A 27,349-nucleotide genomic window follows, 5' to 3' on the forward strand; every position below is an offset into this window, starting at 1 on the left:
GGACAGGAGGCCCGTGACGTTTCAGCGTGAAGCTCAAACGCACCCAAGATGAACATGGTGCCCCTTCGCGAGAGCAGAAACTGGCCACCAAATAGGGCGGCTTTAAAAAAAGGATTAGACAGAAAATTCATGGCATGTAAGGCTACCAGTGGCTACTAGCCAGGATGGCTAAGCTCTGCATCTGTAGTCAGAGACAGTGATGCTTCTGAACACCAGTGTGTGGAGGCTGCTGGAGGGGAGAGAGCTGTTGTGCATGGATCCTGCCCACAGGTTTACCATAGGCATCTGGGCAGCCACTGTGAGAACTGGACTAGATGGGCCCCCTTTAGCCTGATCCAACATTTATCCAATCAAAATAGGGATGTCCTATTCCATCATCATCATATTATTATTATCCCACCCATCTGACTGGCTTACCACTCTGGGCAGTTTCCAACACCTATAAAAACATAATGAAACATTAAACATTAAAACACTTCCCTATGCAGGGCTGCCTTCAGATATCTTCTAAACAGGTTGTATAGCTACTTATCTCCTTGGCTTGGGGATCGCCCAACTGCATACCCTCCAACACATTTCTGATGAAAATAGGGACGTCCTAAGGAAAAGGGGCACATTCCGGGATCAAATAAGAAATCAGGATGGCTTCTGTAAGTCCAGGACTGTCCCTGGAAAACAGGGACACTTGGAGGGTCTGCTATTTTCTTATATACTGCTTTACCATGCTAACTTAAAAGCTCTCATGGGAAAGGAAACCCAAGGTCTTGATTGAGTCCTAAATGAACAGATCATAACAATGATTTTTTATTTATTTTTTAAAGCATAACACTGATGAATTCTAAATAAATCTGTCCCCTTCTTTTTGAACCAGCACCTATAGGTTGTTATCTGACTAAATCCTACTCAGAACTGACCCACTGAAATCAACAGATGTTAGCCAGGTCCATTCGTTTCCATGGGCCTACTCTGAGTAGGACCAACATGAGTAGGACCAACATTGGCTCCAACCCTATGCTATGCTATAGAAGTAATGTATGGTTTGAGTTTAAGACTGGATACCGGAGCCTGCCAAGATCCCACAACTCTGCTGTGCAGTTGAGGAAAAAACCAGCATCACAATGGTGAACTCGACAGCAGGATGATGCTTGGCAAATGGCAGCCAGCCCTGCGATCTCACAACAGCCAGATGTGTTTGAGTCTCCCAAGCTACTAATTCTCAACAGCAGAAGGGAAACACTCCATTCTGCCATTCAGCTGGGCCAAAACTGACAGCAAAGCCAACTCGCATTCCTGGCAGTATTAATCGCTGTAAATACAGGCCTGTTTTCCATTGCTAGAAGTCTGGTGCTGTCTAAACACACACACAAACTTGTGTTTCTCTCTACACACAGAGACAAGTCCTTCACTTTGTCAAACAAGTCTCTTAGCGCAGAAGCCTTTCCAAGGGTTTGAAAAGGAACTGGCACAGATTGCATCTGAAGGAAAGACATTTCCTTTGCTGGTGAAGAGTGCGAGTCCTTCTAGAAAGCAGGGCTATTACTAAAATTTATTCCGCAGCCTGCAGTGGATCTCTTGGCACTACAGAATATGTGGAAATACAAGAGGCAGCCTCATTACAAGATGCTTCCTTCCAGCCTACCTACCAAGGTATAAATTAGGAGTGGTTCAAATCTCAGAGGCAAAGGCCAAGAAGCAATCTTTTCTGCTGGAAGAGTTGCAACCCAACGGCCAAGTGTTTTACCCTCCTAGCTAGACCCTGACCCCTTCCTCATCTCGAAGAGAGAAAGTGAAAACCCTGAGACGCAACACAGGGCACCCTAGCCCAGGATAAAAGTCACCTGCGGATTCTCTCTCTCTGGGCTCAACTGCCTTTTATTAATTATTACTCTGTTCATCGCCAGCAGACATGGCACTTCCTAGAGAAAAGATAAAGAGGTCTGAGCTCCACAGAGCAAATCCTTTAATCACGGGCAAAAAAGGGGGACTGAGAGAGGGAAGGGAGGGAGGAAAGAAGGAAGGAAGGAAGGAAGGAAGGAAGGAAGGAAGGAAGGAAGGAAGGAAGGAAGGAAGGATCAGTTCCCAAGCATCCAAGAATGCTAAGAGACTACACAGATTTCACTAAGAGATGCTGGCTGGGTCTGCCTGCCAACCATCCATCCATCCATCCATCCATCCATCCATCCATCCATCCATCCTTTCTTTTCCCAAGAAGCCTGAGGTTGAGCACAACAATCAAAAGCATAAAATCATCAAGAGATAGAGAGATTAAAACAACTGCTATCTGTAGAAAGGTCAATTGGTTAGAGCATGGTGCTGATAATGCCAAGGTTGCAGGTTCGATTCCTATATGGGACAGCTGTGCATTCCTGCACTGCAGGGGGTTGGACTAGATGACTCTCAGAACCCCTTCCAACTCTATAATGCTATGATTCTGTGAAATCACTTTGCAGCAGTACAGTTGCCCACAAATACCTGCTGGTTCTGGGTCTTTCAATTTCCACCTCAAAAGAATTAATTTGTGCCTCCCCTTCTAAAGCCATCTATCTTCGGGGCCATTGCCACACTTTGTGGCAGCAACAGTTTTCCTCAATGTGAACCACAGATCTGGAGGTGAGGTAGCACAATTATGTTTTTTCAAGTGTCTGTTGATGGAGGAAACGATTTAATGCCTATATTCTACCCAGAGCATGGAAGGTGTTATCAAGAAACATTGCCCTGATGAGGTAACTCACAAGGTTGGAGCAGAACCTTGTTCCGCATGGGGAATCCACACCCCATGCGAAGGAGAACCTCTAAGTTTTCCATTCCCCACCTAAAGACATCTAAGTCCAGAACCAGATGATCAATGTTTGCTGATCAGATGCCTGGCTCTTTCTCTCTCTCTCTTCCACGGGGGCTGGGAGAGTCGACCAATTCAGGCATTTTGTTTATCACCGTTTGTCCTTTGAAAAGGCAAATCGTAGGGCTTAAAACATTAATCCGGAATGATTAATTGATTGCCTCATTAATACAGATTAAGCTGGGGATTCTTAAATAGCTGTTTAATTGGTGCTCATCTTTTGTCAAAGAGGGTCCTGTTCTGATGGCATTGTCGAGCACAATCATTTGATTCCAACAGTAGGGCGCTTAGGATGGCTCGAGAAACAAGAAATGGCTTCTTCTGTTGTTTTGCTCAGGGGAAAACTACAATCTCCCTTAGCTGCTGATTTCAAATGTGATACCTTCTTGCTTTAGTGACGTGTTTTTGTACAATGCTTTCAGAAATTTATGGGTGGCATTGACCTGATGGACCCTGTCAGTAAGAGCCTCTGCACATGGCATTTGGCTTACAAAATGAGGCATCCCTCCCCATACCACTGAATTGTCTTGGAGGGGTATCAAGGGAACTCCCAAAACAGTGTTGGTTGGGAGTGGAGAAGGGATTGGTCCATTCAGCAAGCTGAAAAGCCTGTAGAAAGGAAATGAACATCTGTAGCAACTCAGTGTTGAATCTCAACCTTTACAGATCCCTCTTTTTGTATGCATTTTTAACATGGAGAGGATTGCTTTGCAAACAATGGAGGAGAGCAGCTTCCGAAAGAGAAGCGGGTGTTCTGGTCCATACATAGCTTCAGGAATTGCAGATGAGGGAGATCTATATAAAAGCCAGGGCCCAACCCTACCTCACACTGATGGAGTGAGCCAATCTGATGTTTTGATGTGCTGTAAACCACTTTGAGATGTTTTGCTTAAAAATATATAAAGCAACCTAGAAAGGAAATGAACAGCAACAGCAACAGTAACAGTAACAACACCACCACTCTATCATAGACATCCTCAGCGCCTTTGGAGCAAGACAGATGCCTGGCCTGACCCTCTCTCCAAGGGTGAACTGACATAAACTATCTGTCTACAAGCATTAAAAGTAAGTAGCTTCAAAGAAGAGAGCCTTTGTGGGGCAGAAGCTGGAGGTAGTGTTGAGAGCAGGCACAGCACACCCCCCCACATCAATGGAGAAATGAATGTTGAGTTGCTTACAGGTCATCAAAGGTAAAAACAGGCTTGAGAATAGCTCTGGCTTTAGAGAGCAAAAGGAACAGCAACGCAAAAGAGGCACATGAATTTTTAAAGCTATTTTCTAATTTTAACAAGCTGTTGCCATGAACTAGCAACCCAGTTCTGGACAGAGAGTCGAACTGCCACTGCGTGTATAAATAGTTTGGCTGGCATCGCTCTTGCGTTGAAGGGGGGGGGGGGAGAAACATACCAAAAAAAAAGTCCTTAGGGAGCCTAAACGCAAATTTGCAAACTTGAAAGAAGCTCAGGTCAGGACACCAAAAGCTGCGTGCAAACTCCACATGCAGGCTCACAGAGCTGTTTTTCAGCACTGAGGTCTGTTTGCCCTCTTCGGGCGGGTGGCTTTGTGGACAGGCTGAATGTGGACAGACTGACCAGTAGCAACACTTGGCGCCCGCACCCAGGGGAAAGTTAAATACCCAGCCTGCAGGGCCTTTCGGCCTATTGAGAGCCAGCGTGGTGTAGTGGTTAAGAGCGGTGGACTCGTAATCTGGTGAACTGGGTTCGCTTCTCTGCTCCTCCACATGCAGCTGCTGGGTGACCTTGGGCTAGTCACACTTCTCTCAAGTCTCTGAGCCCCACTCACCTCACAGAGTGTTTGTTGTGGGGGAGGAAGGGAAAGGAGAATGGAGAATGTTAACCACTTTGAGACTCCTTCAGGTAGTGATAAAGCGGGATATCAAATCCAAACTCTTCTTCTTCTTCTCTCCGCGCTGGTTGCCCTCCTCCCCACCAAACTACAAGAGGATTTTCAGGTGGGGGACCAGCCAGGTGCCTTTGAGAGTGAAGGCTGACATCCACCGGGATACCAAATTTCCAGCTTCAAAAAGTCAAAGTGGCACAGAACACCATGTTTGGAATGACATATGGCCAGGAGCTGCCCGAGAATCACTTACACAGGCCTGAGCCCCAAATCCCTCCCTTGTCATGCTCTGATATAGAGGTATCAGCAAGGACTCTGATCATGGATGCTTCATTTGGCACTGCGAAGGCTTTCCATCTTCCTTATCCCAGCTTTCACCCTTGACGCAGAATGGATGCCTCATGGAGGTATCTGAAAGGGGATTAGCCATCTCTGCCCACTGCATTCCCATCTTTGCAAAGCTGTCTGACCTTGGGGAGGTGATCGAAGGATGCCCATTTCCGCCAGGAAGAAGCTCACATGAATCACACGCTTGCACTTCAGCACAACAAAGGCACAACCCGTCCTTGGGGCTGATTAAGGCAATTTACTTTCATGAGGCAAGAGCTGCTCATGGACGAGCTCACACCAGAAAAAGGGGCTTTTGGTCGGCTCACCCAAATCCCCATCAATTCTCCAGGCAGAGGAGAGATTCACTAAGGAGCTGATTACTCCCACCAAGGAAAAGATCCATGGAACAGAGTCATGAGACAGGAGTGAGGAAAGAGTTAGAGGTCCCTTCAAACGGCCATTTTCAACTGAGGCCAAAGAAATGACACTACAGCCACAATGTACAGTGGTACAGTGGTACCTTGGGTTAAGAACTTAATTCATTCTGGAGGCCCGTTCTTAATGTGAAACTGTTCTTAACCTGAGGTACCACTTTAGCTAATGGGGCCTGCCACTTCCGCCATGCCACCGCCGCATGATTTCTGTTCTCATCCTGAAGCAAAGTTCTTAACCCGATGTACTATTTCTGGGTTAGCGGAGTCTTTAACCTGAAGTGTCTGTAACCTGAAGCATCTGTAACCTGAGGTACCACTGTACCTCAGTTTAAGAACAGCCCTGTTTAAGAACTATTTGATTTACAAACTCCGCAAAACCGGAAGTAGTGTCCTGGTTTACGAACTTTACCTCGGTCTAAGAACAGAATCCGAATGGTGGAAGGGCACTAGCAGCCTCATTAGGGAAAGCGCGCCTTGGTTTATAAACGGTTTCAGTTTAAGAATAGACTTTCAGAACAGATTAAGTTTGTAAACTGAGGTACCACTGTATTTATTTTACTTTACTTATCTCCTTTATATCCCGCCTTTTTCTCCAAGGAACTCATCACACTTGTCAAGCACTCTGAAGGAAGTTGCATGCATGCCTTTATCAACCTTAACAACAACGCTGCCAGGAAATTATCCTCATTTTGCAATTGTGAGAGGAGGGCTGAAGCTGGCTAAGCAGCAGCTTCCTTAAGGCCAGCTGGACTCTGATGTCAATAAAACAAACTAAATTAAAAAACCCTGCCTGTGGAAAACCAGGTGTCAGAGAGAAGAAGCCTACTCTAACATTCTCCCAGATTTTGATAGCTGGGTAGCTCAGTTGGTTAGAGTGTGGTACCGATAACGCCAAAGTTGCAGGTTCGATCCCTCATATGGGGCAGCTGCATATTCTTGCCTTGCAAGGGGATGGATGAGATAATCCTCAGGGTCCCATCTAACTCTATGATTCTATGATATCCTAGCTTTCTGTGCCGAGAGAATATATGTTTGCAGCGGAACATTCAGTCTTGTGAGCCTTCCGTCTTCAAAGTGGTACAGTCCCGGACAGTTTTCCTACCTCATCCTGGCTATACCCAGTTAGTTGGTAGAGTCTGATACTGACCAGCTCAGCAGCCCCTCTCCCTGATGCAGACAGGGGGCACCCAAGGGCCAAGAGTTCCTTCATGCTGGGAGGAGTGCAGGCTGTAGCCTCTGTACCTTGGACCAGTGGTTGAGCTCTGTCCTCTTCACCCCCACTCACTCCATCAGGAGGCAGATCCCCAGCCCCACAGCAGTGACCAGAGGAGAACCAGGCACAAAGCAGGATTTCAACCCTGCTGTGCTGCCAGTGACATAAACTGGCATGCAACAGAATCTGCAAGGGTGTGTAACTGGAATAACTGAGCTGGTTTCTGGATTTTCCGAGCCCAACAGTGCGTTGAGCTGCCTGCCCCTTCTTGCCACCCTTCAACCACCTCACACTCCCTTAAATTGTGACTTCTGCTTGGCTACACATTCCTGGCTCTTTCACAACCCCAGAGCTCCTTTTGACAACATCTCAAGCCTCAGAATGCCCAAGGGTTCCTGCTCCCCCCCCCCCCAACTCCCAGGTCAGAAAGAAATACCGTAGCTGATCAGAGCAAAATGCTCCAGGTTCAATGGCCTCCCTTCTCAATTTTCTTTCTTAAATAAGCTTTTCCAGTAGCTGGGCTGGGGAAGGTCTTTGCTGGGCACATGCCTGCTGATCTAGACAGTGCCTAGGCAGACCAAAGGCCTGATTGCTGAGGTACGAAGTCTGGTCTCTGGTCTCCCAAGGTTCCTCAGAAGAGAAGGCCAAGACTCAACTCAACAGATAATTAATTGGTTTAGGATTTTATATAAGTTAGGTGATGAATTAATATGTTTAATTTCAAAATGAAAAGATTTAAGGATGTTAATGTTCAAGTTAAATTTTATAAGAACTGTGATTTGGAAAACCGTTAAAAGGATATGCATTGAAATTCAACCAAGGGGAAGCAAGGAAGTCACTTAACAATGTTAATAAGTGCAATTTTTAATAAGGTTATGATTTATGTTTGTTTGTTTATAATTTTGTGAAAATTAATAAAAAAAATGGGAAAAAACCAAAAAACTCAACTCAAGTTAAGTTCACTCAGGGAAGCAGTGAGAAGAAAATGGACCCTGGATTTCAGAGCTTTGGAAAAAGTCTTCTGTTCTTATGTCAGCCAAAAACGGAAATGCTATCACTCTTAAACGCTGACACGTTTATTTCTCCATTGATTATAGCAGAGCTGGAAATGAACATTCTGTCTGGCCTGATTGCCCTTTGGACTACTCTGGAAGATGAAAGGAGAGCAAGTAAGGAGGGAGGGGAAAAGAGCGCTGTCCTCTCCCCAACCCATTATGCAGCCCTATGCTGGATCTTCTCCCTGTCATCCGCCAGTTTCCTCTGATTGACACAGAATTTCCCACAACCGTTAGAAGCCAGTAGATCCCACTGATGGTCAAGGGACAGAAGGGTGGGACCATGAAGCCCGTTTTCTCAGGATTACGTCCTTTTAAAAATAAAAATAAATATATCAAACGAAACACGGAGCCGCAAACCTTCACCTGCATCCCATGTGGAAATAATGTTCAAGTAGCTGATTTGTGGTTAGTAGACAGCAAGCAATCCTTAAAACAACTGATGGGAGATCGACTGACTGATAGATAGAGGCTAGATACGAGTTTATTTTGCTGTGCTTTACAAAATGGAACAGGCTATTGGCACCCCCTGCCTCACGCCACCTCTCTCTAAAAGCATCCTCAGGTCTCCTCACAAACTCGCAGGGCCTCTCACATGGAAACAACGGGAGACCCACCCACAAACATTCCTACAGTGGCAGCACAATAATTCTTCCCTTTTACTCAGGATTGCACGTCCCATTTCAAACTGACACACAGGCCAGATTTATTTTTTAAGAGAGAGGCTGAACTCTCGAGCTCACAATTTCTGCACCACTTGCAGCCCAGGGATTCACAGTGGAAGGGGCGAGTGAGGAAAGAGCTTCCCCACCCTGGGCTCAGTCACAAATCATCTCCACCCAAAGGCGAGGCCTGAAGCTTTGCCAGTAAGTAACGCAGACGTAACTGGAAAAAGAGGCAACAGCCAGAAAACCCCTTCGCAGGCAGGGCTCGACGGAGAAGGCTCCCAAAGCTCAGCCAGTATTCACCAAGCTTACAACTGAACTTCAGAGCACAGAAGGGCGCCTCAGCCTACCAGAATCGGATGGGTGTCAAGGGGGTCTGCAACTTGAGCCCTACCACCAACACTTGGCTCAGGCAAAAAGAGGGGACCAGACAGACTTACAGCCCCCTGGGTGCTCAAAAGTAATAAGGCTTTTCTGGTGAGGTTTGAGGTCTTGAATTGGCCGCCATCCACTTTCTCCTCCTTCTCAGCCTTGCATCCTCTCTGCCTCACCTACAACTTGACACCAAAGAAGATAGTTGACTTTGATGCCTCAGGTAAAGATACCATAAATAAAATTGCACTCTCCCCTACAATTTCCTTCCTAATCCAATCGCTGTTGTTCACCGATTCCCACATCTGTTCAATGCCAGCCAGCTTTCTTTCCCTCTGCTGCTGCAATTGGTGCAAACTGTTCCATTTCAAAGCCACCAGTCTTGGTTCCTCAGACTGGCCTTGCAATGCCTCTGCAATTTGTCCCTTCAACACACCACAAGAAACAGAAAACACAGGTCTCCTCATCAAAACCCTTCTCACAAACAACAACAATGGAGTTTGCCAACAGGAATTCTTCAAAAAAGAAGCAGCCATTTCATTTCCAACCACGTGGCAAAGAAAACATCTGTGACAACATTTGTGTGATGGAAATGCTTCCCCAAACCAGGAGTAGCTGGGATCCGTCCAGAATCCTCAAGAGATCTGCTTCTCACCATAAGATACAAAGGCCATGTCTTACCTGAAGAAGCCAGTAGCACCTTCTGTGGAAAGTGGGGATGATTGAAGAATGGACGTAGCAACCATACAGGCACTAAAGACGGGGAGAAAGAAGAGAAAAAAATCCAGAGTTATAAGAGGGAAACCATGAATCTGCATCGAGCACAGCAGCGCTAACTGCCCCCACTTCCATGGCTGCCTCTTGGCAAATGGAGCCTGGTGACTTTCTGCCTCTGAACTGAGACATAGACTTTTCCGGCAAAGCAGTGCGTGCATTTCTGGGGAAGGGGCATATAGGGCAGAGTCCTCACTCAGGTGAAAGGTCACCAGCTCCCTCTCAGCTTTCCAAACATGCCTTCCTGGTGCACACTGGTTGCGCCAGTGAGGAGGAAGAAGGCGCAGCCAGAAAGGCTCACAGATCTACAGGGCAATATTATGTAAGCTTTCAGAAGGAGCCGCATTTGCTCCAAAATTGCATAGGAAGAAGAGAAGGGAAAAGGTGCCAAACTGATCTGGATTTCAAGTTATTACCACTGGAGCCTTTTTTTTTAATACTGCCTCAGCAAGCAAGTTTAGCACCCTTCAGTGCCAAAGCATTTTAAAATATTAACGCTATTAAGAGCTATATGCACTGTAAATATTTTAAAACGAGCTGCTCTGTGTAAATATTAGCAGCACCCGGATGCCATAAAGCAGAGGATTAAGATAAAGCAGGTCTCGGATAAAGCAGAAACTTTTGCTTCCTGCCTCTCTGCTTCTGAAATAAATACCAAAACTAAATAAGTTATGAGATGCCACTTCTCCTTCTGAAGATATTAACTCCCCCACCCGAGTTATTTCTGGATTTCTTAAGGAGTTTTCCCAACGGCACAAAATGCCATTCAGGAATCATCCCAGGAGCTGGTGATAGCCAGAGGTCTCTTCCATCAGCTCTGGAGGGAGAGATTATTTGTGTCTGTTTTTATGAGGGCTGAGTTCTTTGGATTCCTCTGAATATTTCTGCAGGCTAGCACTGGATCTTTGGGACCCTCGTCTACAAAAGAAGGCAGATGTGCTTTTTGAAGGTGGATCTGAATTCATGTTGTCCTTTGTAGCTGGCTTAAATGTTCGCCATGTACTACACATGTTCCCAACATGGTGCCCTCCATGTTTTATGGACTACAACTCCCATCCATCCCAGCCATGCTGGCTGGGGCTGATGGGAGTTGTAGTCCAAAGTATCTGGCAAGTACCAGGTTAACAAAGGACAATGTAGCTCATTCCAGAAAAGCATCTCTTCAAGCACTATCTAAGCACACAGAGGTGAATCGTTCTTATGTATCACAAACATTTCACTGCACATCTCCTTCTGGCAACTCTTGCAGCCAAGCTGGTGCCAAACGTATTGCTCTGTTTTCCTTTGGACAGCATTAGTGAGGCCTAGAGGGGGGTTTTGTCATCTGGGCAGCCCAGGACCTCCATACACACTACCCAGGCTTATAGCTTGGGGAAGTCACCCCCGCCCCCCGGAGGTGCACTCCATTCTATCTTGAGACAAATGGATGCCAACTACAACAGAATATATATCATTGAATTTAGCATTCAGCTAAGTTTTACTTACAGTAGACCTATAGAAATTAATGGACTTGACTTCCTCCATTTCAGCGAGTCAACTGTGAGTAAAGCTTACCTAAAGAACCGTCCGTTATCTGCAACTTGCTAGCTGCACTTCAACTTGACCATCAAGTTGCTTTCTGCATTAACAACAACAACAACACCATCAATACCATGTACCGGCAGCTCCCAGGGCATATTACAACAATGGAAACTACAAACAGTTAGAACAGCTTACAACCACAGCAATGGAATGGGCCTTGAAAGCACACATCACAGAGGTGCATCTTCAGCATACACTGGAAACTACATAGTGAAGAAGCAAGGTGTCCTTCTGTGGGGAGGGAGTCCCAGATGCCTCCACAGAGAAGTCCCTCATCCAGGCTGTAATTCCCAACACTTCTGAGGGTGGCAAAACTACCAAGAGGGCCCTGAGAGGGTCTGTAGGGAAGGAGGCAGCATTTCAGATATTTCATGCATCTGATGATAACATTCTCAACCCTGCTGCCTGTTTGGGACACATATCTGTACTTGTGGCCTGTCCGAGAAAATCACAGATATCCATCATGCCCTGACTTTATTGTCAGCTACCAGCTGTCATGCCTTTGTGTGCTGCCTTGTCTCTATGCTACGCCTCCCCTCTGCCGTAGGGCTCTCCTGGAAATCACCCTGCAGTCACTAACCCTGCTTCTGGGTGATGTTCTCCTTCCCATTTATTTTTCCCTGATAGCAGCAGGCTCAGAATCCAACATGCAGAAATGTCAAAGAAGAAGAAGAAGAAGAAGAAGAAGAAGAAGAAGAAGAAGAAGAAGAAGAAGAAAGAAGGTTTGAAATGCTGGCACCTTTCTGCATAACAGGATCAAGTGAGAATGGGCAAGCACAGAGATGTATGCAACATATGAACATACAAAGCATTATCAGAGATTGGATTTGGGATACTCACGAACCCTAGCCCTAACTTCAACAGTGGTTGTGCTTGCACAGAACAACCGCATGATGATGCTTGGCTTGCATGCTTCCCCTTCCCTACCTCTGCCATAAGGCAGAGTTCAGAAGCTTCCGCTTCCATTTTTGACCTCATGACATCTGAACACAAACAAACCGCAGCTAAACTTCACAATGGTTTGTTGCTAAACTGTGGTTCCTCAGAAATGGAAACAAGCTTCTTGACCTCCTCTGAGCAGCTGTGCCAGCTGTGGACCCAAGGGTCGCCCTTGCATGGCTTAGCACCATGTGGAAATACAGCTAGTGCCTTGAAGACCTATATCAAGGGCTAGCATCGTCTTCTGACTCTACATGTTTGGTCAAGGAAGCGTCTGTGGGAGAAGTGTGTGCAGATCTCTATGAAGTGGAGGGCTTGAGGTTGGACTAGGACCCCAAAAGCTCCTGGGAGTGTACAGACTGCAGAGTGCCCTGTGAGCTGACACAGTGTACAGACTGCGGAGTGCCCTGTGAGCTGACACTGGAGATGACAGTGATTAAGAAGGAATCTGTGGCCCCAAGCCAGACCTTGGAGCACCACACCATCGTCAGAGTCTACAGCAGAAGACAAAGGTTCTGTTGGGCTCTGCTGCTTGTTGGAGCAACTTTGTGTGGCCTTTGAGCTGTCCTTGGTCCTGGCTGGTTTTCACTGTGGCCTGGCTATTTCTCAAGCCTGTACATCCCAAATGTTATGCCACTTGCTCATACTTCTGGTTTCCACCGCCAGTGGATGGCTTCATGCTTCTTCCCACGGTTGCCTTGGTCTTGCCCAGCACCCCACAAGCCATACCCCGTCAGAACAGTCAGAACAGGATAAGAACCCAAAGCCTTAAACTCAATTGTTCATCCTCTCCTTGCCTTCATTTACAATCCTTGTGCCCATGCACACAGACCCATATATCCTCCTTGATGCTGGAATCGGAGCTATTTCATCCCCACATATTTGCCTCCACCAGTTCAGATGTATAATTCTTCAGCACCAAAGATCCTTTTCGCAATGAAAAAGAAGAAGAAGAAGTATATCTTTTTTTTAAAAAAACAATAAGAGCATTTCCTGGCTTTACATCATTAGCTGGGCCCATAACGGGATTAGTGGGAGGGGGGAAATGTCAATTCAGGTGAGTCATTAAAAAAGGACATGCTTTATCAGGGAGCACACTCAGAGGAAATGCCTCCTTTTGCCACCCAAGATAATCACTCACAAGGTTGGCTTGAATTAAGAAGGATTTTCAAGGCCGCCAGCTTCTGTCACGGAGTTATTTTTATGAACACAAAATGCCAGCGCTTAATAATATTTCCAAAACATGTCTAGGGGAAAAACATTGACACCCCCTGCTGAAAATAAGACTGAGAAGGGAGGGAGCAGATAATGTTAGCCAAAGGAAAGTGTAGCACGTTAATCCCACTATTGAAAGGGGGAAGGAAGTGAATTCAGTTTATCACATAGCAGGCAGAAGGGGGGGGGCACTGCAGGTTTTCACCTGCAGGCTCTGAAACTGGTCAGACTAACAGTCTTGTATGTTATGTGGGACCTCAGAGCTACAAAGAAGAATGAGGGTGTGCAACACCAGCCCTTGTAACTGGCTGGCAGCATGCCTCTGGGCTGTCCAGGGCTTGATCTTCCTTAGTCAACACAGCAGTAACCCTTTGGTTGGTGCATAGCCAGCTCTAACCTTCCCTATAGTAGGGATGCAGGTGCCGCTGTGGTCTAAAGCACTAAGCCTAGGGCTTGCTGATCAGAAGGTTGGCGGTTCGAATCCCCACGACGGGATGAGCTCCCATTGCTCTGTCCCAGCTCCTGCCAACCTAGCAGTTCGAAAGCACACCAAAAAGTGCAAGTAGATAAACAGGTACCACTATGGCAGGAAGGTAAACGGTGTTTCCGTGCACTGCTCTGGTTTTGGTGTTCCACTGAGCCAGAAGCGGCTTGGTCATGCTGGCCACATGACCCGGAAAGACTGTCTGCAGACAAATGCCGGCTTCCTCGGCGAGATGAGTGCTGCAACCCCAGAGTTGTCTGTGACTGGACTTAACTATCAGGGGTCCTTTACCTTTAACCTTCCCTATAGAGCTCAAAATTCCTATAGAGCATGGGTAGCTCACCTCTGGCCTTCCGGATAATGTTGGTCTGTAACTCCCAACTCCCTTGACTACTGGCCATGCTGTCCGGGGCAGATGGGAATTGCAGCCATTCAGATGCTACCTGCCCTGGCTTCCACTTGTGGGTGTGGCGCTTGGACTCAATTATTGCCAAAAGCTTTATTCTAGAGTTCATTACAATCTCCAAACATAGATCAGGTGACAAGGTGTGTGAGTCACGTGGTCGCAACAAAGCTCTAGAGTTAACAGCTAGGTGTCAGCTTTATCTCAACACTTGGCATGCCCCCTTGAGTGACACTTTCAAAGAGCAGAGGGGACACAGTCATTCCCCTGTGTCCCACCCCAAGCCACAGGACTGGGCAAGCAACCCTTCCCTGCTCATGCTGGCACAAAGGGTGGTGCATCCTTGGATGGAGGTGGCCTTGGTGCTGTCTGTTCACTGTCTGACCGAGGCTCCAACACCTCCCTTCAAGTTGGTAGTGTCAGATGGGCCAAGCCAAGTGGCTCTCCCTTGAGGCTTGTGACATCTGATGCTACCGAGGCAAGGATTTCTCCCGACAGCCTGTTCAGACTCTCCTCAGCACCCAGCTCAACACTGTCTAAGCTACTGGGCTTAGGTTCCACACTGCCACCCCATTCCTCCTCTGCATCTGACCTGCCTGGCCAAGATGTCTCCTTGTGACTCATGGCCCAACCTCTGATGTAGAGAAGATACAGTCATGGATCCCAGGGAACTTGCAACGCCAACAGGCATCCCAGGCCTGAAGTTGGGCTGTGTGGTCCTTTGAAGTTTCCCATTCTAGGATTCTTTGAAATGGGACCTATGGTCCTTCTCCAGCTGTTGTTCAGCACCAACCTCAAGAAGACAGCAATGCCAATGGTCAAAGATGATGGGAGTTGGGAGTCCACCAATGTCTGAAGAGCCAATTCACAGAGGAACAGTCTATCAGTGGCTACAAGGCATGATGCACTTTGATGATCACTTTGAAGGTGACCTGGAAACTACAACTATTCCAGAATGTGGCAGCTAGACTGGTGACTGGCAGCGGCCACCCAGACCACATAACACTGGTCTCGAAAGACCAACATTGGCTCCCAGTATGTTTCCGAGCACAAATCAAAGTGTTGGTGCTGACCTTTAAAGCCCTAAACGGCCTCGGTACAGTATATTGGAAGGAGCGTCCACCCCATTGTTCTACCCGGACACTGAGGTCCAGCGCCGAGGGCCTTCTGGTGGTTCCCTCACTGCGAGAAGCCAAGTTACAGAGAATCAGGCAGAGGGCCTTCTCGGTAGTGGCACCCTCCCTGTGGAACGCCCTCCCACCAGATGTCAAAGAGAACAACAACTACCAGACTTTTAGAAGACATCTGAAGGGAGCCCTGTTTAGGGAAACTTTTAATGTTTAATAGACTATTCTATTTTAATATTCTGTTGGAAGCCACCCAGAGTGGCTGGGGAAGCCCAGCCAGATGGGTGGGGTATAAATAATAAATTATGATGATGCTTTGCCTGCACACTTGGAGGCAGTAATGCTCTTGAATACCAGTTGCTGGAAGTCATGGGGCGGCTCTTGTGTTCAGGTCCTGCTTATGGGTTTCCACAGGCATCTGGTTGGCTACTGCGAGGATAGGATGCTGTTCTGGGTGGGCCTCTTTTGGCCTGATCCAGCAAAAAGCTGTCCTTATGCTCTGACATTGGACCCCTCCCCTTGGACTTACGATGTTCATTTTGTCTATTCTTACAAATTATCCGCAATATTCTGGGTTGTCTCAACTGGGCTCCTGCAAAGCTGTCGCCCGCATTCTGAGGCTGTGGCTAGTGCAAGTCGTAGATCAGACCAGCCGATTAAAATCCCATTTGTCCCCTGACTGAGAGCGGAGAGCATGGAACTCGTTAACCAAGAGAGAATTGCTCCAAAATTAATTTTAACTAAATGGATTCCAATCTGATTCTGCCTCAGGTGCAAGGAGGATGGAGAACGGCTGGGCATTGGGCTAATGGGGGATGGGGGTGGTGGAACTGAGCTTTGTAGTAGACAAATGACACCCCATCCCTGAAGCTGCAGAAGTGGCTAGCAGGCAAAAGGCTCTCTTCAGGAGCCAAAAATCTCTGGATGGCGCTACAGCCCTGGATCCTTTTCCCCTACCACAGTCCAAAGCTAGCCAAAGACGCTGGCCCTATAAGCTTGCTCAAGGGTAGGGGCAGCTTGCCGGCTCCCTGGGGACTCCAGATACACCCTGCCTTCCTATGAAATGCAGGCAGCCCAGGCTGCTCTGCTCCTGGAACTTCCAAACAAACACTGTTGGAGGAGAAGGATGAGGGCCAGCTGCAGAGGAAACAAATCTTAATAAATCCAATTGCTGGAATGAAGACGACATGAGTGAAGACTGTAATAAAAATTAAATGCATTTCCAGATAAAAAGACATAAAAATAATGTTGAAGACATAAATTTGTGAAAAGGAAAATATACATCTATATATCTATATCTATAGTGGGTGGATGGCTGCCTTTTTTTGGAGGGGCAGGAAGCAGGGTTTCCGAGATTAATAATATATTAAAGGGCTATAAAGTGAAATAACAGCTAAAAAATTGATAACATGCTACAATTGGATTGAAGGGAACCAGGAAGCATGTGTGGTGGTGATTTGGGGGTGGGGCTGGATTTAATTGGCAAGAGGCTCAAAGCGATGTTCTGGGGAAAGATGGGTTGGAAGGAGAGAGATACCCTATGGAAATGACAGCCCCAGAGGGTAGGAAGTGGAGTTTTTGTTTTAATGGCTCTTTTGCTTCTACACGGCTCCTAGGACGTGAACTGGGGCATAACATCCTCAACAAGATGCTCTCAATTCTCACAGTCGGGCACAGCCATTAATGGTGTCTCCTCGGCCTGCTCCCATGGTGATAATGTACACTTCCCTCTCTCTTGTTGCAGGTGAGTCTCACTTGGATTCCCTGTTAACCTGCCGGCATCAGCAGCTTCCTTTGGGAACTTTGAAGGGCAAAGTCTGAACTCAGCCTGATCTTCCAGGTTGGAAGGCAGAAAAGCTTCCTGGAGGAATTTCACTAGTTGTGGCTTCCTGCTTTCAACACACACACACACCCTCCCAGCCCTCATGCTTTGTCGGTGCAGGCAAGCATTATGATCAGCGGAGCAGAGCAACTACCCTATGAGAAAAGGTTACAATGTTCTGTGCTTGTTAGTATGGGGGAGGCAAACGGCTGCTGTGCATAATGTTCTGCACAGTGTGGAGAAAGAGACAAGTTTTCCTCCCTCTCATAACACTTATCATAGAATTGTAGAGTCGGAAGGGACCCCAAGGGCCATTTAGTCTGAACCCAGGCAATGCGGAAATCACAGCTAAAGAATCCCTGGCAGGTGGCCATCCAACCTCTGCTTAAAAGCCTAGAGTCCACCACCTTCCAAGGGAGTCCGCTCCACTGTCAAATAGCTCTTACCCTCAGAAAGTGCCTCCTAATGTTTAGAACTCAACGACATCCAAGAAGACAAGCACAAGGCAGCCACATGGACTTGTTTGCATGGCTGAGTCTTCCCCACCCAACAGACTTTCCTGACATAGCTACCAGAAATATCTACGACAGAAAGCCACGTGGGGGTGCTGGTGAGATGTGTCGAGGTGCAGGTATGCAAAGGTTGCCAGGTGGTGATGGTGGTGGTGGACAACTTTCCATTCTTGACTGAACATTGCACCGAAAACCAGAAAAGAGCCCCAACTTGTTTCCACCTGTTTTCAGCGACAAGTTAGAGAGGATGCCTTGAGTTTGTTCTCCTGCAATGGAAGTCGTAGCTTTTAGCTGCGTTGCTTTTTATGACAGTCCCATTAATGCTCAACGAGTTGATTCTGATCAGTTTATCGCAATGGATTAATGATAGGGAGATGAAAGCCTTCCTCTGTTTACAGCAGGCGCTCTTGAAAAATCGGATTTCCAGCCCTTCCAAATGAATTGCTGAGGGTCCTCAGCATCACTGTCTTTGCATTGGGTGGACATCCAAAGGGTTCTCTGGAAGCATCTTCCAAGAGGTGGAAGGTATGACCCACTGGGAGAGTCACATAAGGAAACAGAGCCCTGCAGCTGAATCAGGATTTTTAAGCAGAGGTTGGATGGTCATCTGTCACTGATTCTTTAGCTGTGATTCCTTCACCGTAGGGGGAAGAAGAAGAAGAAGAAGAAGAAGAAGAAGAAGAAGAAGAAGAAGAAGAAGAGGAGTTTGGATTTGATATCCCGCTTTATCACTACCCGAAGGAGTCTCAAAGCGGCTAACATTCTCCTTTCCCTTCCTCCCCCACAACAAACACTCCGTGAGGTGAGTGAGGCTGAGAGACTTCAGAGAAGTGTGACTAGCCCAAGGTCACCCAGCAGCTGCATGTGGAGGAGTGGAGACGCGAACCCGGTTCACCAGATTACAAGTCTACTGCTCTTAACCACTACACCACACTGGTCCATACATGATCCTTTGGGGTCCCTCCCAATTCTACAATTCTATGATTCTATGAACCCTAAAAGGCAGCAAAGTGAAGTAGGCGGAGGAATTTGAGACAGCAGGAAAAGAACAATGCAAAGGAAAGCAGGATATGTATTTTTGTGTTTGCCAACTGGTATAATAAAATGAAGTATAACATAGCATTCTATTGATTGCTACATTTAAGATGGCAAAGGCCCACCCCATTTTCACGCTGGATTGCTAATGACCATTACCATCTCCTAAAATTCCTCAATAGAGTCTCCAGGTGGTGGTGGGGTGGTGGTGGTGGATTAGCATCAGCCCATGAAAAGATCCTGCTTCAGGGCAAACACAGGCAAAACCATTAAGCACAGACATTATAGGGCTAATTGGACCAGGAACCTGATTGCATCTAAGGCACAGCTTTCTGGGTTTCTAGGTTCCTGAGTTTAGAAGCATCCCCAGTTGGGCAGTGGGGAGAGAGAGAAGGAAGAGAGGAAGAAGAGTAAGGGAATAATAGGTTTCTGCTGACAATGTTGGATTGGGACCAAACAGGATCACCATTAAACTGCAGAAGGTATCGGAATGTGGGCATTTCATGGGAAGCCAACGAGAATCTCTCAGGTGGTTGTGTACATCTCCATCACCTTCTACCTGAGCATGGGCACACCTGCATGTCTCCAAAGATGGCAGGATAAGAACATAGGAAACTAACTTCTATTGAGTTGGATCCTTGGCCCATCTTAGTGTTGTCCACAATGACTGACAGTGGCTCTCCTGTGGTTTCAAGCCCTACCTGGAGATGCCAGGCATTGAACTTGGAATCTTCTGCATGCAGGCAGATGCTCTACCGCTGAGCTACAGTCTTCTCTTAGCCTCTTTGACTTCCTTTGGCAGCCTGGGAGCCACTACAGATCTGCCCTCTGCCCAGCCCAGGCTCCTTCTTCCCTCCCCAACAAAGAAGGTCCCTTCCTACCCTTCAATCAATCCCCCGCGCAGGCAGGAGCGGAGCAGGCACCCGGGCAGCCCTTCCTCTAATTAGAAAATCAATGCCTATTTGCTTGTGTGAAGCCTCCTGGCAAGGCTCCTGCTTACCATAATTTAATATTTCAATCAGCTCTCTCGCGCTCCCTTTTTGTTGATTTCTGTTTCACCAACGCCAGCAAAGTGGCCCAGCCCCTCTGCGATGGGGTGGAAATGCGTGCCGCTCCCTGAAGAGGATTTAATTATTCTCACAGTGGATTCCATCTCCGCCGGTCCCACGGCGCGTGCGTGTGCCAGCCTCCCTCCAGGGCAAACTCTCAAAGAGACCAACTTCAAAGGACGTTAAAGAGCCACCTCTGAGAACGGGGACGTGTCCGCCATGCACCGCACTCCCTTTTTGCACGTCCCCATTGGTGTGTGTCCATATCCTCCAGAGACACCTTCATTGCTTTATCTCAGGCTGAGGCTGCGATATCCCAAGCATAAGTTATTTGGGAAGCCAAGTCTTAGAGAAATCCACAGAAAGTGCTACAGAGTGTGATTCATGGTGCTTAAGAGATTCTATCCACCTCTTGATTCTCAGACCCCTCAAATGCAAACTTACAAATGCATTTCTTAACATTCTCTGCCTTATCTGCCAGCAAAGGTATCCCCCATTGCCATCCCAGCTGTCTGTTTTAAGCAGAAGATCGACCTTAACAACAGATCAGTCTCCGCAAAGAACTTCTGGGTGGGTTTTTTTTTTTTGCCTAAGGGTGGAGGCAGATCTGGGGAACAGCTGGGTTTTTATATTTTAAAAGCTATTCAGCTCCTTCGGAAGGCGATGGACTCTCCTTCGTTGGAGGTTTGTAAGCTGCAGTTGGGTGGCCGTCTGTCAGGGATTCTTCAGCTGTGATTCCTGCATTGCTGGGGGTTGGAATAGATGGCCCTTGAGGGTCCCTTCTAACTCTACAGTTAGATGATTCTTTGAAAAACGAAGGCTCAACCACGGTGTGTTTCTTCTTCCAATCAGTCTTAGGGGCAACCTGAAACCTGCATGTCACTTAGCAGAGGGCTTGGGTCCTGCTTGTGGGTTTCCCAGAAGAGGCATTGGGTCAGCCACTGTGGGTACAGGATGCCATTGGCTTGATCCAGCAGAGTCTTTCTATGTTCTTATACTGAATATACTGCCTTGGCTCATCTAAGTGAGTACTATTCTCTACATGGGTTGGGACCTTCTGCACGCAAAGCTGCAGCCCTTCCTGAGAGCGAGCAGCAGCAACACAACAACAACAACAATTTATTACTTATACCCCACCCATCTGGCTGGATTTCCCCAGCACTCTGGGCGGCTTCCAACAGAATATTAAAATACAATAGTCTATTAAACAATAAAAGCTTCCCTAAACAGGGCTGCCTTCAGATGTCTTCTAAAAGTCTGGTAGTTGTTGTTCTCTTTGACATCTGCTGGGAGGGTGTTCCACAGGGCAGGTGCAACTACCGAGAAGGCCCTCTGCCTGGTTCCCTGTAACTAGGCTTCTTGCAGTGAGGGAACCGCCAGAAGGCCCTTGGTGCTGGACCTCAGTGGGGGTGGAGATGCTCCTTCAGGTATACTGGACCAAGGCCATTTAGGGCTTTAAACATCAGCACCAACACTTTAAATTGTGCTCGGAATTGTATGGGGAGCCAGTGGAGGTCTTTCAGGATTGGTGTTATGTGGTCTTGGTGGCTACTCCCAGTCACCAGTCTAGCTGCCACATTCTGGATTAGTTGTAGTTTCTGGGTCACCTTCAAAGGTATCCCCATGTAGAGCGCATTGCAGTAGTCCATGCGGGAGATAACTAGAGCATGCACCACTCTGGCGAGATAGTCTGCGGGCAGGTAGGGTCTCAGCCTGTGTACCAGATGTGAACACCACAAGTATAAACTGCGATATCCTTGGCATTCAAGGTTTTGCATGCAGGTTTCCCACTGGGGCATCTGGTCAGCCACTGTGAGAACAGGATTCTGGGCTAGATGGGCCATTGGCCTCATCCAGCTGGCTCTTCTTGTGTTCTTACATATAATGAATTGCAGTGGATCCTCATGACAATATCCCTCTGTGGGTTGCTTTTTAATAGACCAGCACGGCATTAAAAAAAAGAGCACTAAATGTTATCCCTAAACTTCCAGGCTGTTGCAATAAGAAGGGGCCACTCTGCCCCTAAATCTCTCCCCCCCCCCCCCCGGAAAGAATAGGACTTGCAGTCAGCCTCCATATGTTGCTTGAGCCCTAACACAGCTGATGGCTTTTAATACTCTTGCATTTCTAACAGAATTATGCATCTGTTGTCCTTATAAGAGTGCCCACCACCCATTTGATGTACAGTGTTGTCTTCCTTGGCTAATCTTCCATCCAAGGAAGTGGAGGGCAAGGGGAAGGAGGGGGAGCTGCTCCTGCAAAGGCCAGAGCCACTATCAAGAAGCTTCTTTCAAGCGCATCCGTCATGTTGGACAAAAGCCCTGGAAGCTCTCCTGCTCTGTGCCTATTCCTGGCAGGAGTCAAGCCACACAGCCAGGGCTACTGGGAGCCAGGGATAAGCGTTCCCCATTAGCCAGCCTTAGCCTGCTCACCTCTCCTTTGCCACGGGGAGCCAGCGAGTCATTTATAAATGCATAGAACAAAGACTGCCCTTCCGGCAGGGATGAGGCCTTTCACCTCCAGGTCTTGTCTTTCACATCTTGCTTGGCTGGAAGCTTCTCCCAGGGCAGCATGTTGTCATTCACAGGTCAGACCACAGGCCGTGTGTGCGTGTGTGTGTGTGTAAGGACATCATGCTAGGAGCCATTCTCAAAGCAACCTCTCCAGAGGAGCAGCTCTACACATCTGTGGTGTTAATGGAGAAATCTGAGGGCTCCCTTGGACAAAAAAACAAGGACACCAGCCAGGAATACCAGAGCAAAACAGCAGCCAGTAGGCTTGGTCTTTATTGAAGACTGTCACGACAGGACTCCCACCTGCCACAAGGTGGAACAAGATGGAAGCCCCGAACAAAAGAGCACCCAAACTTTTATTAGCTGCTAATCCCCATGTTACACCCCCCAAACTACATCACTCATACATCATGGTTACATCATGAAAATGAGGTCAGGTGGCAGAAATCTGAGCATCCTGGACCCTGCCCCATGGTTCTTCTTGCCCTCCACCAAACACCCATCAAGTGTAACAAAATAGATATTGACATTTCCCTGTTTCCCCAGCCAAGTTAATCACACCCTTTTGTTTTGGGTTTGTTATTTCTGGAATGGCTACCTGTCTGGCACTCAGGATGCCAGGAATTATCACTCAAGCAGAGGGGCTGCTGAGTAGCTGAGCTCACGTCAATATGAATTTCTGAAGTTTTCCCAGTGAGCCATTACATGGAGACATTTATCAGTGAATTGTTACATTTGGTATCGTGCAGCAAAGGCCCTTTGAATAGATAGGAAGAAACTGTGATGAAGTGTTTTGTGGGGACAAATCACAAAAGTCACAAAAGTGATTGTGCTGATTTTGGTAGTGGGCTGCATGTGCATGATATCTGCTGGAGGGGCAACCCCCCCAACCTATAAATAAATTCCTGCAACAGTGGCAGCAAAAACAACCAGGTATCCTGGAGCACTTTACAGGTTACCAAATGGATTGGGGCAGGAAGACTCCGGTTTGACACATGCAGATGGACACTCTGATGCCACCAGCATCTTCTGAGCAGCTTAGGAGAAAGAGAGAAAGCCCACTCCTCCAAAATTCAATCGCTGCTCCCCACCCCCTGTATCAGGCAGGCCCTCTCCAGCCACCCTATGGTTGGAGAGGGAAGGAGAAACAGCAGGGACCCATTTTTTTATTGCAAAGGCCGCCATCCACTTTTCAATCAACATCCAAATAAATTTGAAACAAAGAAGACCCACTTCCACAAGACCAACAGGGAATACTTCAAAAGGTGCAACACAAGGAAGAGCCCTGTAGCAGATGAAGGCCAGCATTCTGTTCTCACCATGGCCCATCACAGGAATAGGCAAACTCGGCCCTCCAGATGTTTTGGGACTACAACTTCCATCATCCCTGACCACTGGTCCTGTTAGCTAGGGATGATGGGAGTTGTAATCCCAAAACATCTGGAGGGCCGAGTTTGCCTATGCCTGGCCTATCAGATGCTTCTTCTAGGAAACCCTCAAGCAAGACATGAGTACAAGATCATTTCCCCCTACTGCAGTTTCCAGAAACTGGTATTCAGTAGTGTTTACTGCCTCCAACTGCAGAGGCAGAGCATAGCTACCCAGGCTAGCAGCCATTGATAGCAGGAGGAACTACTTGCATGGAGAAGGTAGCTATCTATCCCTTTTCAAGATACTTGAACTGCTCTATCCTTTCCTTAGACCCCATGCCCTCCAGATGTTTGGGCAACAGAAAGTAATGGGTGAATTGGCCAGTTCTGGCTTGTCTAAGTTTTGCTCCATTCCTACATCTATCTATCTATCTATCTATCTATCTATCTATCTATCTATTGGAAGTCCTCCAGAAAATCCTCCTGCCCATCAGCATGCCATAATAATATACACATTTTGTATGCAATTCTGCCTAGTATGCACATTTTTTCAAGCCATTTGTAAATTTCCATAATATTTTCACGAATATATGCGCTTCCTTTTCCCACAATATATGCATTTTTCTGGGCACTGCTTGTTGCTGTTGCAGAACTGCAGTGCTGAATTCAAAGATGTGCAAAGTTTGAAGGAAAGCTGTGTGTCCGATGGAAGTTTTTGTTCAAAGCATCTGGAGGGAAGCAGGTGGAGGAAGGCTAATCTACAATCTTTCCTTTGCCATGATGCTCTACCCATTCTCAGGAGAACTTCACATGACCGCGGAGAGATAGGGACCACCTTCCTGTGGCCGGGAATTTCCTGGGTGCCCAGCAGAGGGAGTCAGCATGAGGAAGAAGCCAGATGAGGGCAAATGAGGGCAGGGACAAGTGAGGGCAAAAGCAAGAGGAAGATGGTGCAAAGAAGCAGTAGCAGCCGGCCGAGAGTACCATAGCGGCGTAAATCTTTGGCGAAGTGAGCATCCCATCCTGTCTCCAGCAGTAATTAGCTTGGCTGTGTCAAAGATGCTAATTTTGAAGCAAATTTCAAAATTAGCAAACATTTGGCATAGGCTGATGAGGCCTTCAAAAGCGCTGGCAATTCTCCTCCAAATGTCAGCACACTCCGGGCTCCGTTTGGAGCATTCCAAGACTGCTTTCTCCTTGACAGTCCTCCCTTCCTGGGTGGCCTCCTTTGCAAGGCACAATGCCATGCTGTTTGGAGGGGGGGGCACATGTCCCGCCACTGTCACAAGGGCTTTCTCTCTCTCCCTCCCCTTCCCTTTGCACCAGGAGGGAGGGAAACCTCACTTCCTCTTCCTTTTTTAATGCACTTTTTAAAAGGAGTTCTTAAAATGAATTCTTGCTTAAAACATGCAAAGGGAGTTTCATTAGCTTGATTTTTTTTTTAATTGAACAGGTTTTTTTTAAAAAAAGAACACCCCCCTCAACAGCAACAATGAACAACAGAGAGAGAGAGAGGTTTGTGTATCTGTGGCTCTGTTAATGCTCTGCTGGGCTGGCTGCCAAGGCATTAAGTGAAATCGAATTCCTAAAACTAGCTTTAATCAGCAGATTTTTATGGTTAGAATTACTCTCTCCTCTAGAAAGCTTGCCAAGGTTAATTCTGTCCTGAGCATGCAGAATTAATGGGCTGGACAGAGACGGGTGGAATTCCATGCGCGCGTGCGCATGCACACACACACCCCGACCCATGATTTTCTTTTAACTTGACAAAAATAAAAGAAAATTTTCACAACGGAGAAAAGAGCAGCAGCCTTTCCGAGGGGGAGGCAAGAGGGGGGCCTCTTCTCTTTCCAGGGCTTGGCTTGGCAACATCCAGCCGCTAACCCCAGGTAGCCCCATTGACTCTCCAAGCTATAAATAACTCCAAAGCCAGAGAATAGCTGCAGCGCCAGAGTCTGGGCTTCACTCCTTTGCCACTTTCTTCTTGCTCTTCTGCTAGCGTGAAAGGGCCCCAATCCCTCTGACTGAGCCCTCCTTCATGACCTACCCCTAGCCTGCCATAGTCTGGGCTGATTCCCTCCTGCACATCTGCCACTTGGGGATGTTTTGTGTGCATTAATGAAATAAACAGATACAACCCCGCTCAACCTTGGCCATTGGCCATGCTGGCGGGATAGCATATGACAGCTACAGGTACCACACATTATGGGTTTTATCTAGTCCTACTCAGAGTAGACCCACTGAAGTTAATGGACGTGGCTGACTTAGGTTTCTTCATTGCAATGAGTCTGGTCAGATGCAACTCAAAGCCCACCATGCATCACACCTCCTCCCCTCCAAAAGTAGGGTAGACAAAGTGTGTCTTCACCTGCCTTCTAACCGGATGTGATGTTGAGGCCAGACAGTGGGAGATCATTCAAGAATTCTAGAGCTGCCACTGAAACAGTCTTGCAGACCCCTCTCCAATATGATTTCTATCCATCAAACAGACCACCAGGAAGAAGGACCTCATTAAATGATCTTAAGAACCAGGCAGGATGGTATGGGGGGTGCGTTTTCTCAGATACGGTATTTGGGTTTCAGGCCATCCATGGCTTTAAATGTCACATCGGCACATTGACTTGGGATTGGGAGATATTTGGCAACCTGTGCAATTGCTTTTGTAATGGCAGGGTCATGCGCAAGCAGCATGCCACTTCCACAAGCATTCTGGCTGATGCATTTTGCAGTACAGTGGTACCTTGGGTTGCATACGCTTCAGGTTACATACGCTTCAGGTTACAGACTCCGCTAACCCAGAAATACTACCTCGGGTTAAGAACTTTGCTTCAGGATGAGAACAGAAATTGTGCTCCGGCAGTGCGGCAGCAGCGGGAGGCCCCATTAGCTAAAGTTGTGCTTCAGGTTAAGAACAGTTTCAGGTTAAGAACAGACCTCCAGAACGAATTAAGTACTTAACCCGAGGTACCACTGTACCTGCAACCTCTGAACAGTCTTCAAGGGCAGCCCCACATAGAACGCATTGCAGTACTCCAACCTGGAGGTTACCCAAACATGGAAAACCATGGCTGGCTACTCTAGCCACTGAGGCCACCTGGGCATCCAGTGACAAGGAGGTTCTTGGAGTAACCCCAAACTGCACACCTGCTCCTTCAAGGAGAGTGCAACCCTATCTGGAATGGGATGCTCTGCCAACTCCCACACCCAGGAACCACCCGCCTAAAACAACTACATTTTATTTGTGTCCAGCTTCAGTATGTTGGCCCACATCCAGTCCAATAACTGCCTCCAGATCCTGATTTGTGTTTTTACAAGTTGAAGAGCTGATCATGCATACAGAGGAGGACCTGGCAAATGGAGCATTCCGATTATTGGAAGCCCCTTCACCATGTCCCCTCCAGATGTCATTTCTGGATTCTAACTCCCAGCAGCCAGCCTGGCCAATAACCAGGGAGGATGATGGGAGTTGTAGTCTAGCAGCATTGGAGGGGGGAGACATAGGGCAACCACCTCTACTTTCCAGAATTCAGTGCTCAGCTTTCAGATGCCAGGCTGGGATGGAGCTGGCTGTGTGATGCTGGGGCCAGGGTCTCACACTGATTTCAACACAAGAGTGCCCTGCATGCGTGTAAAATGTGAAAAGGGCTATGGAGCAGGTTCATTTGAGATAGAGATGAGAGCTTGACATCCACTAGTTTATGCTATACAATGAGAGTTGCTCATCATCATCATCATAATTTATTATTTATACCCCGCC

The 27,349-nt window shown here is 47.4% G+C and overlaps 1 protein-coding gene and 1 long non-coding RNA gene across 7 annotated transcripts in view; one reads left to right on the forward strand and one right to left on the reverse strand.

The window, feature by feature from the left end:
* The window catches only part of LOC310850687 (calmodulin-binding transcription activator 1-like), a 683,171-nt gene that overhangs the window by 191,705 nt on the left and 464,117 nt on the right, over nucleotides 1–27,349 (reverse strand). For all 6 annotated transcript variants that reach the window (XM_083752369.1, XM_083752371.1, XM_083752372.1 and 3 more), the window contains exon 5: nucleotides 9,450–9,521. In XM_083752369.1, coding sequence (XP_083608495.1) covers nucleotides 9,450–9,521 — 72 coding nt within the window. The remainder of the gene's footprint in view (nucleotides 1–9,449; nucleotides 9,522–27,349) is intronic.
* On the forward strand, nucleotides 1,194–8,018 carry LOC310850915. The gene is made up of 3 exons (XR_014567470.1): nucleotides 1,194–1,647; nucleotides 3,821–3,904; nucleotides 7,774–8,018. It is a non-coding gene; the product is annotated as an uncharacterized lncRNA (long non-coding RNA).

Source organism: Podarcis gaigeae (genome assembly GCF_964106915.1).
Source record: "Podarcis gaigeae genome assembly, chromosome: 8".
Lineage (NCBI taxonomy): Eukaryota > Metazoa > Chordata > Lepidosauria > Squamata > Lacertidae > Podarcis > Podarcis gaigeae.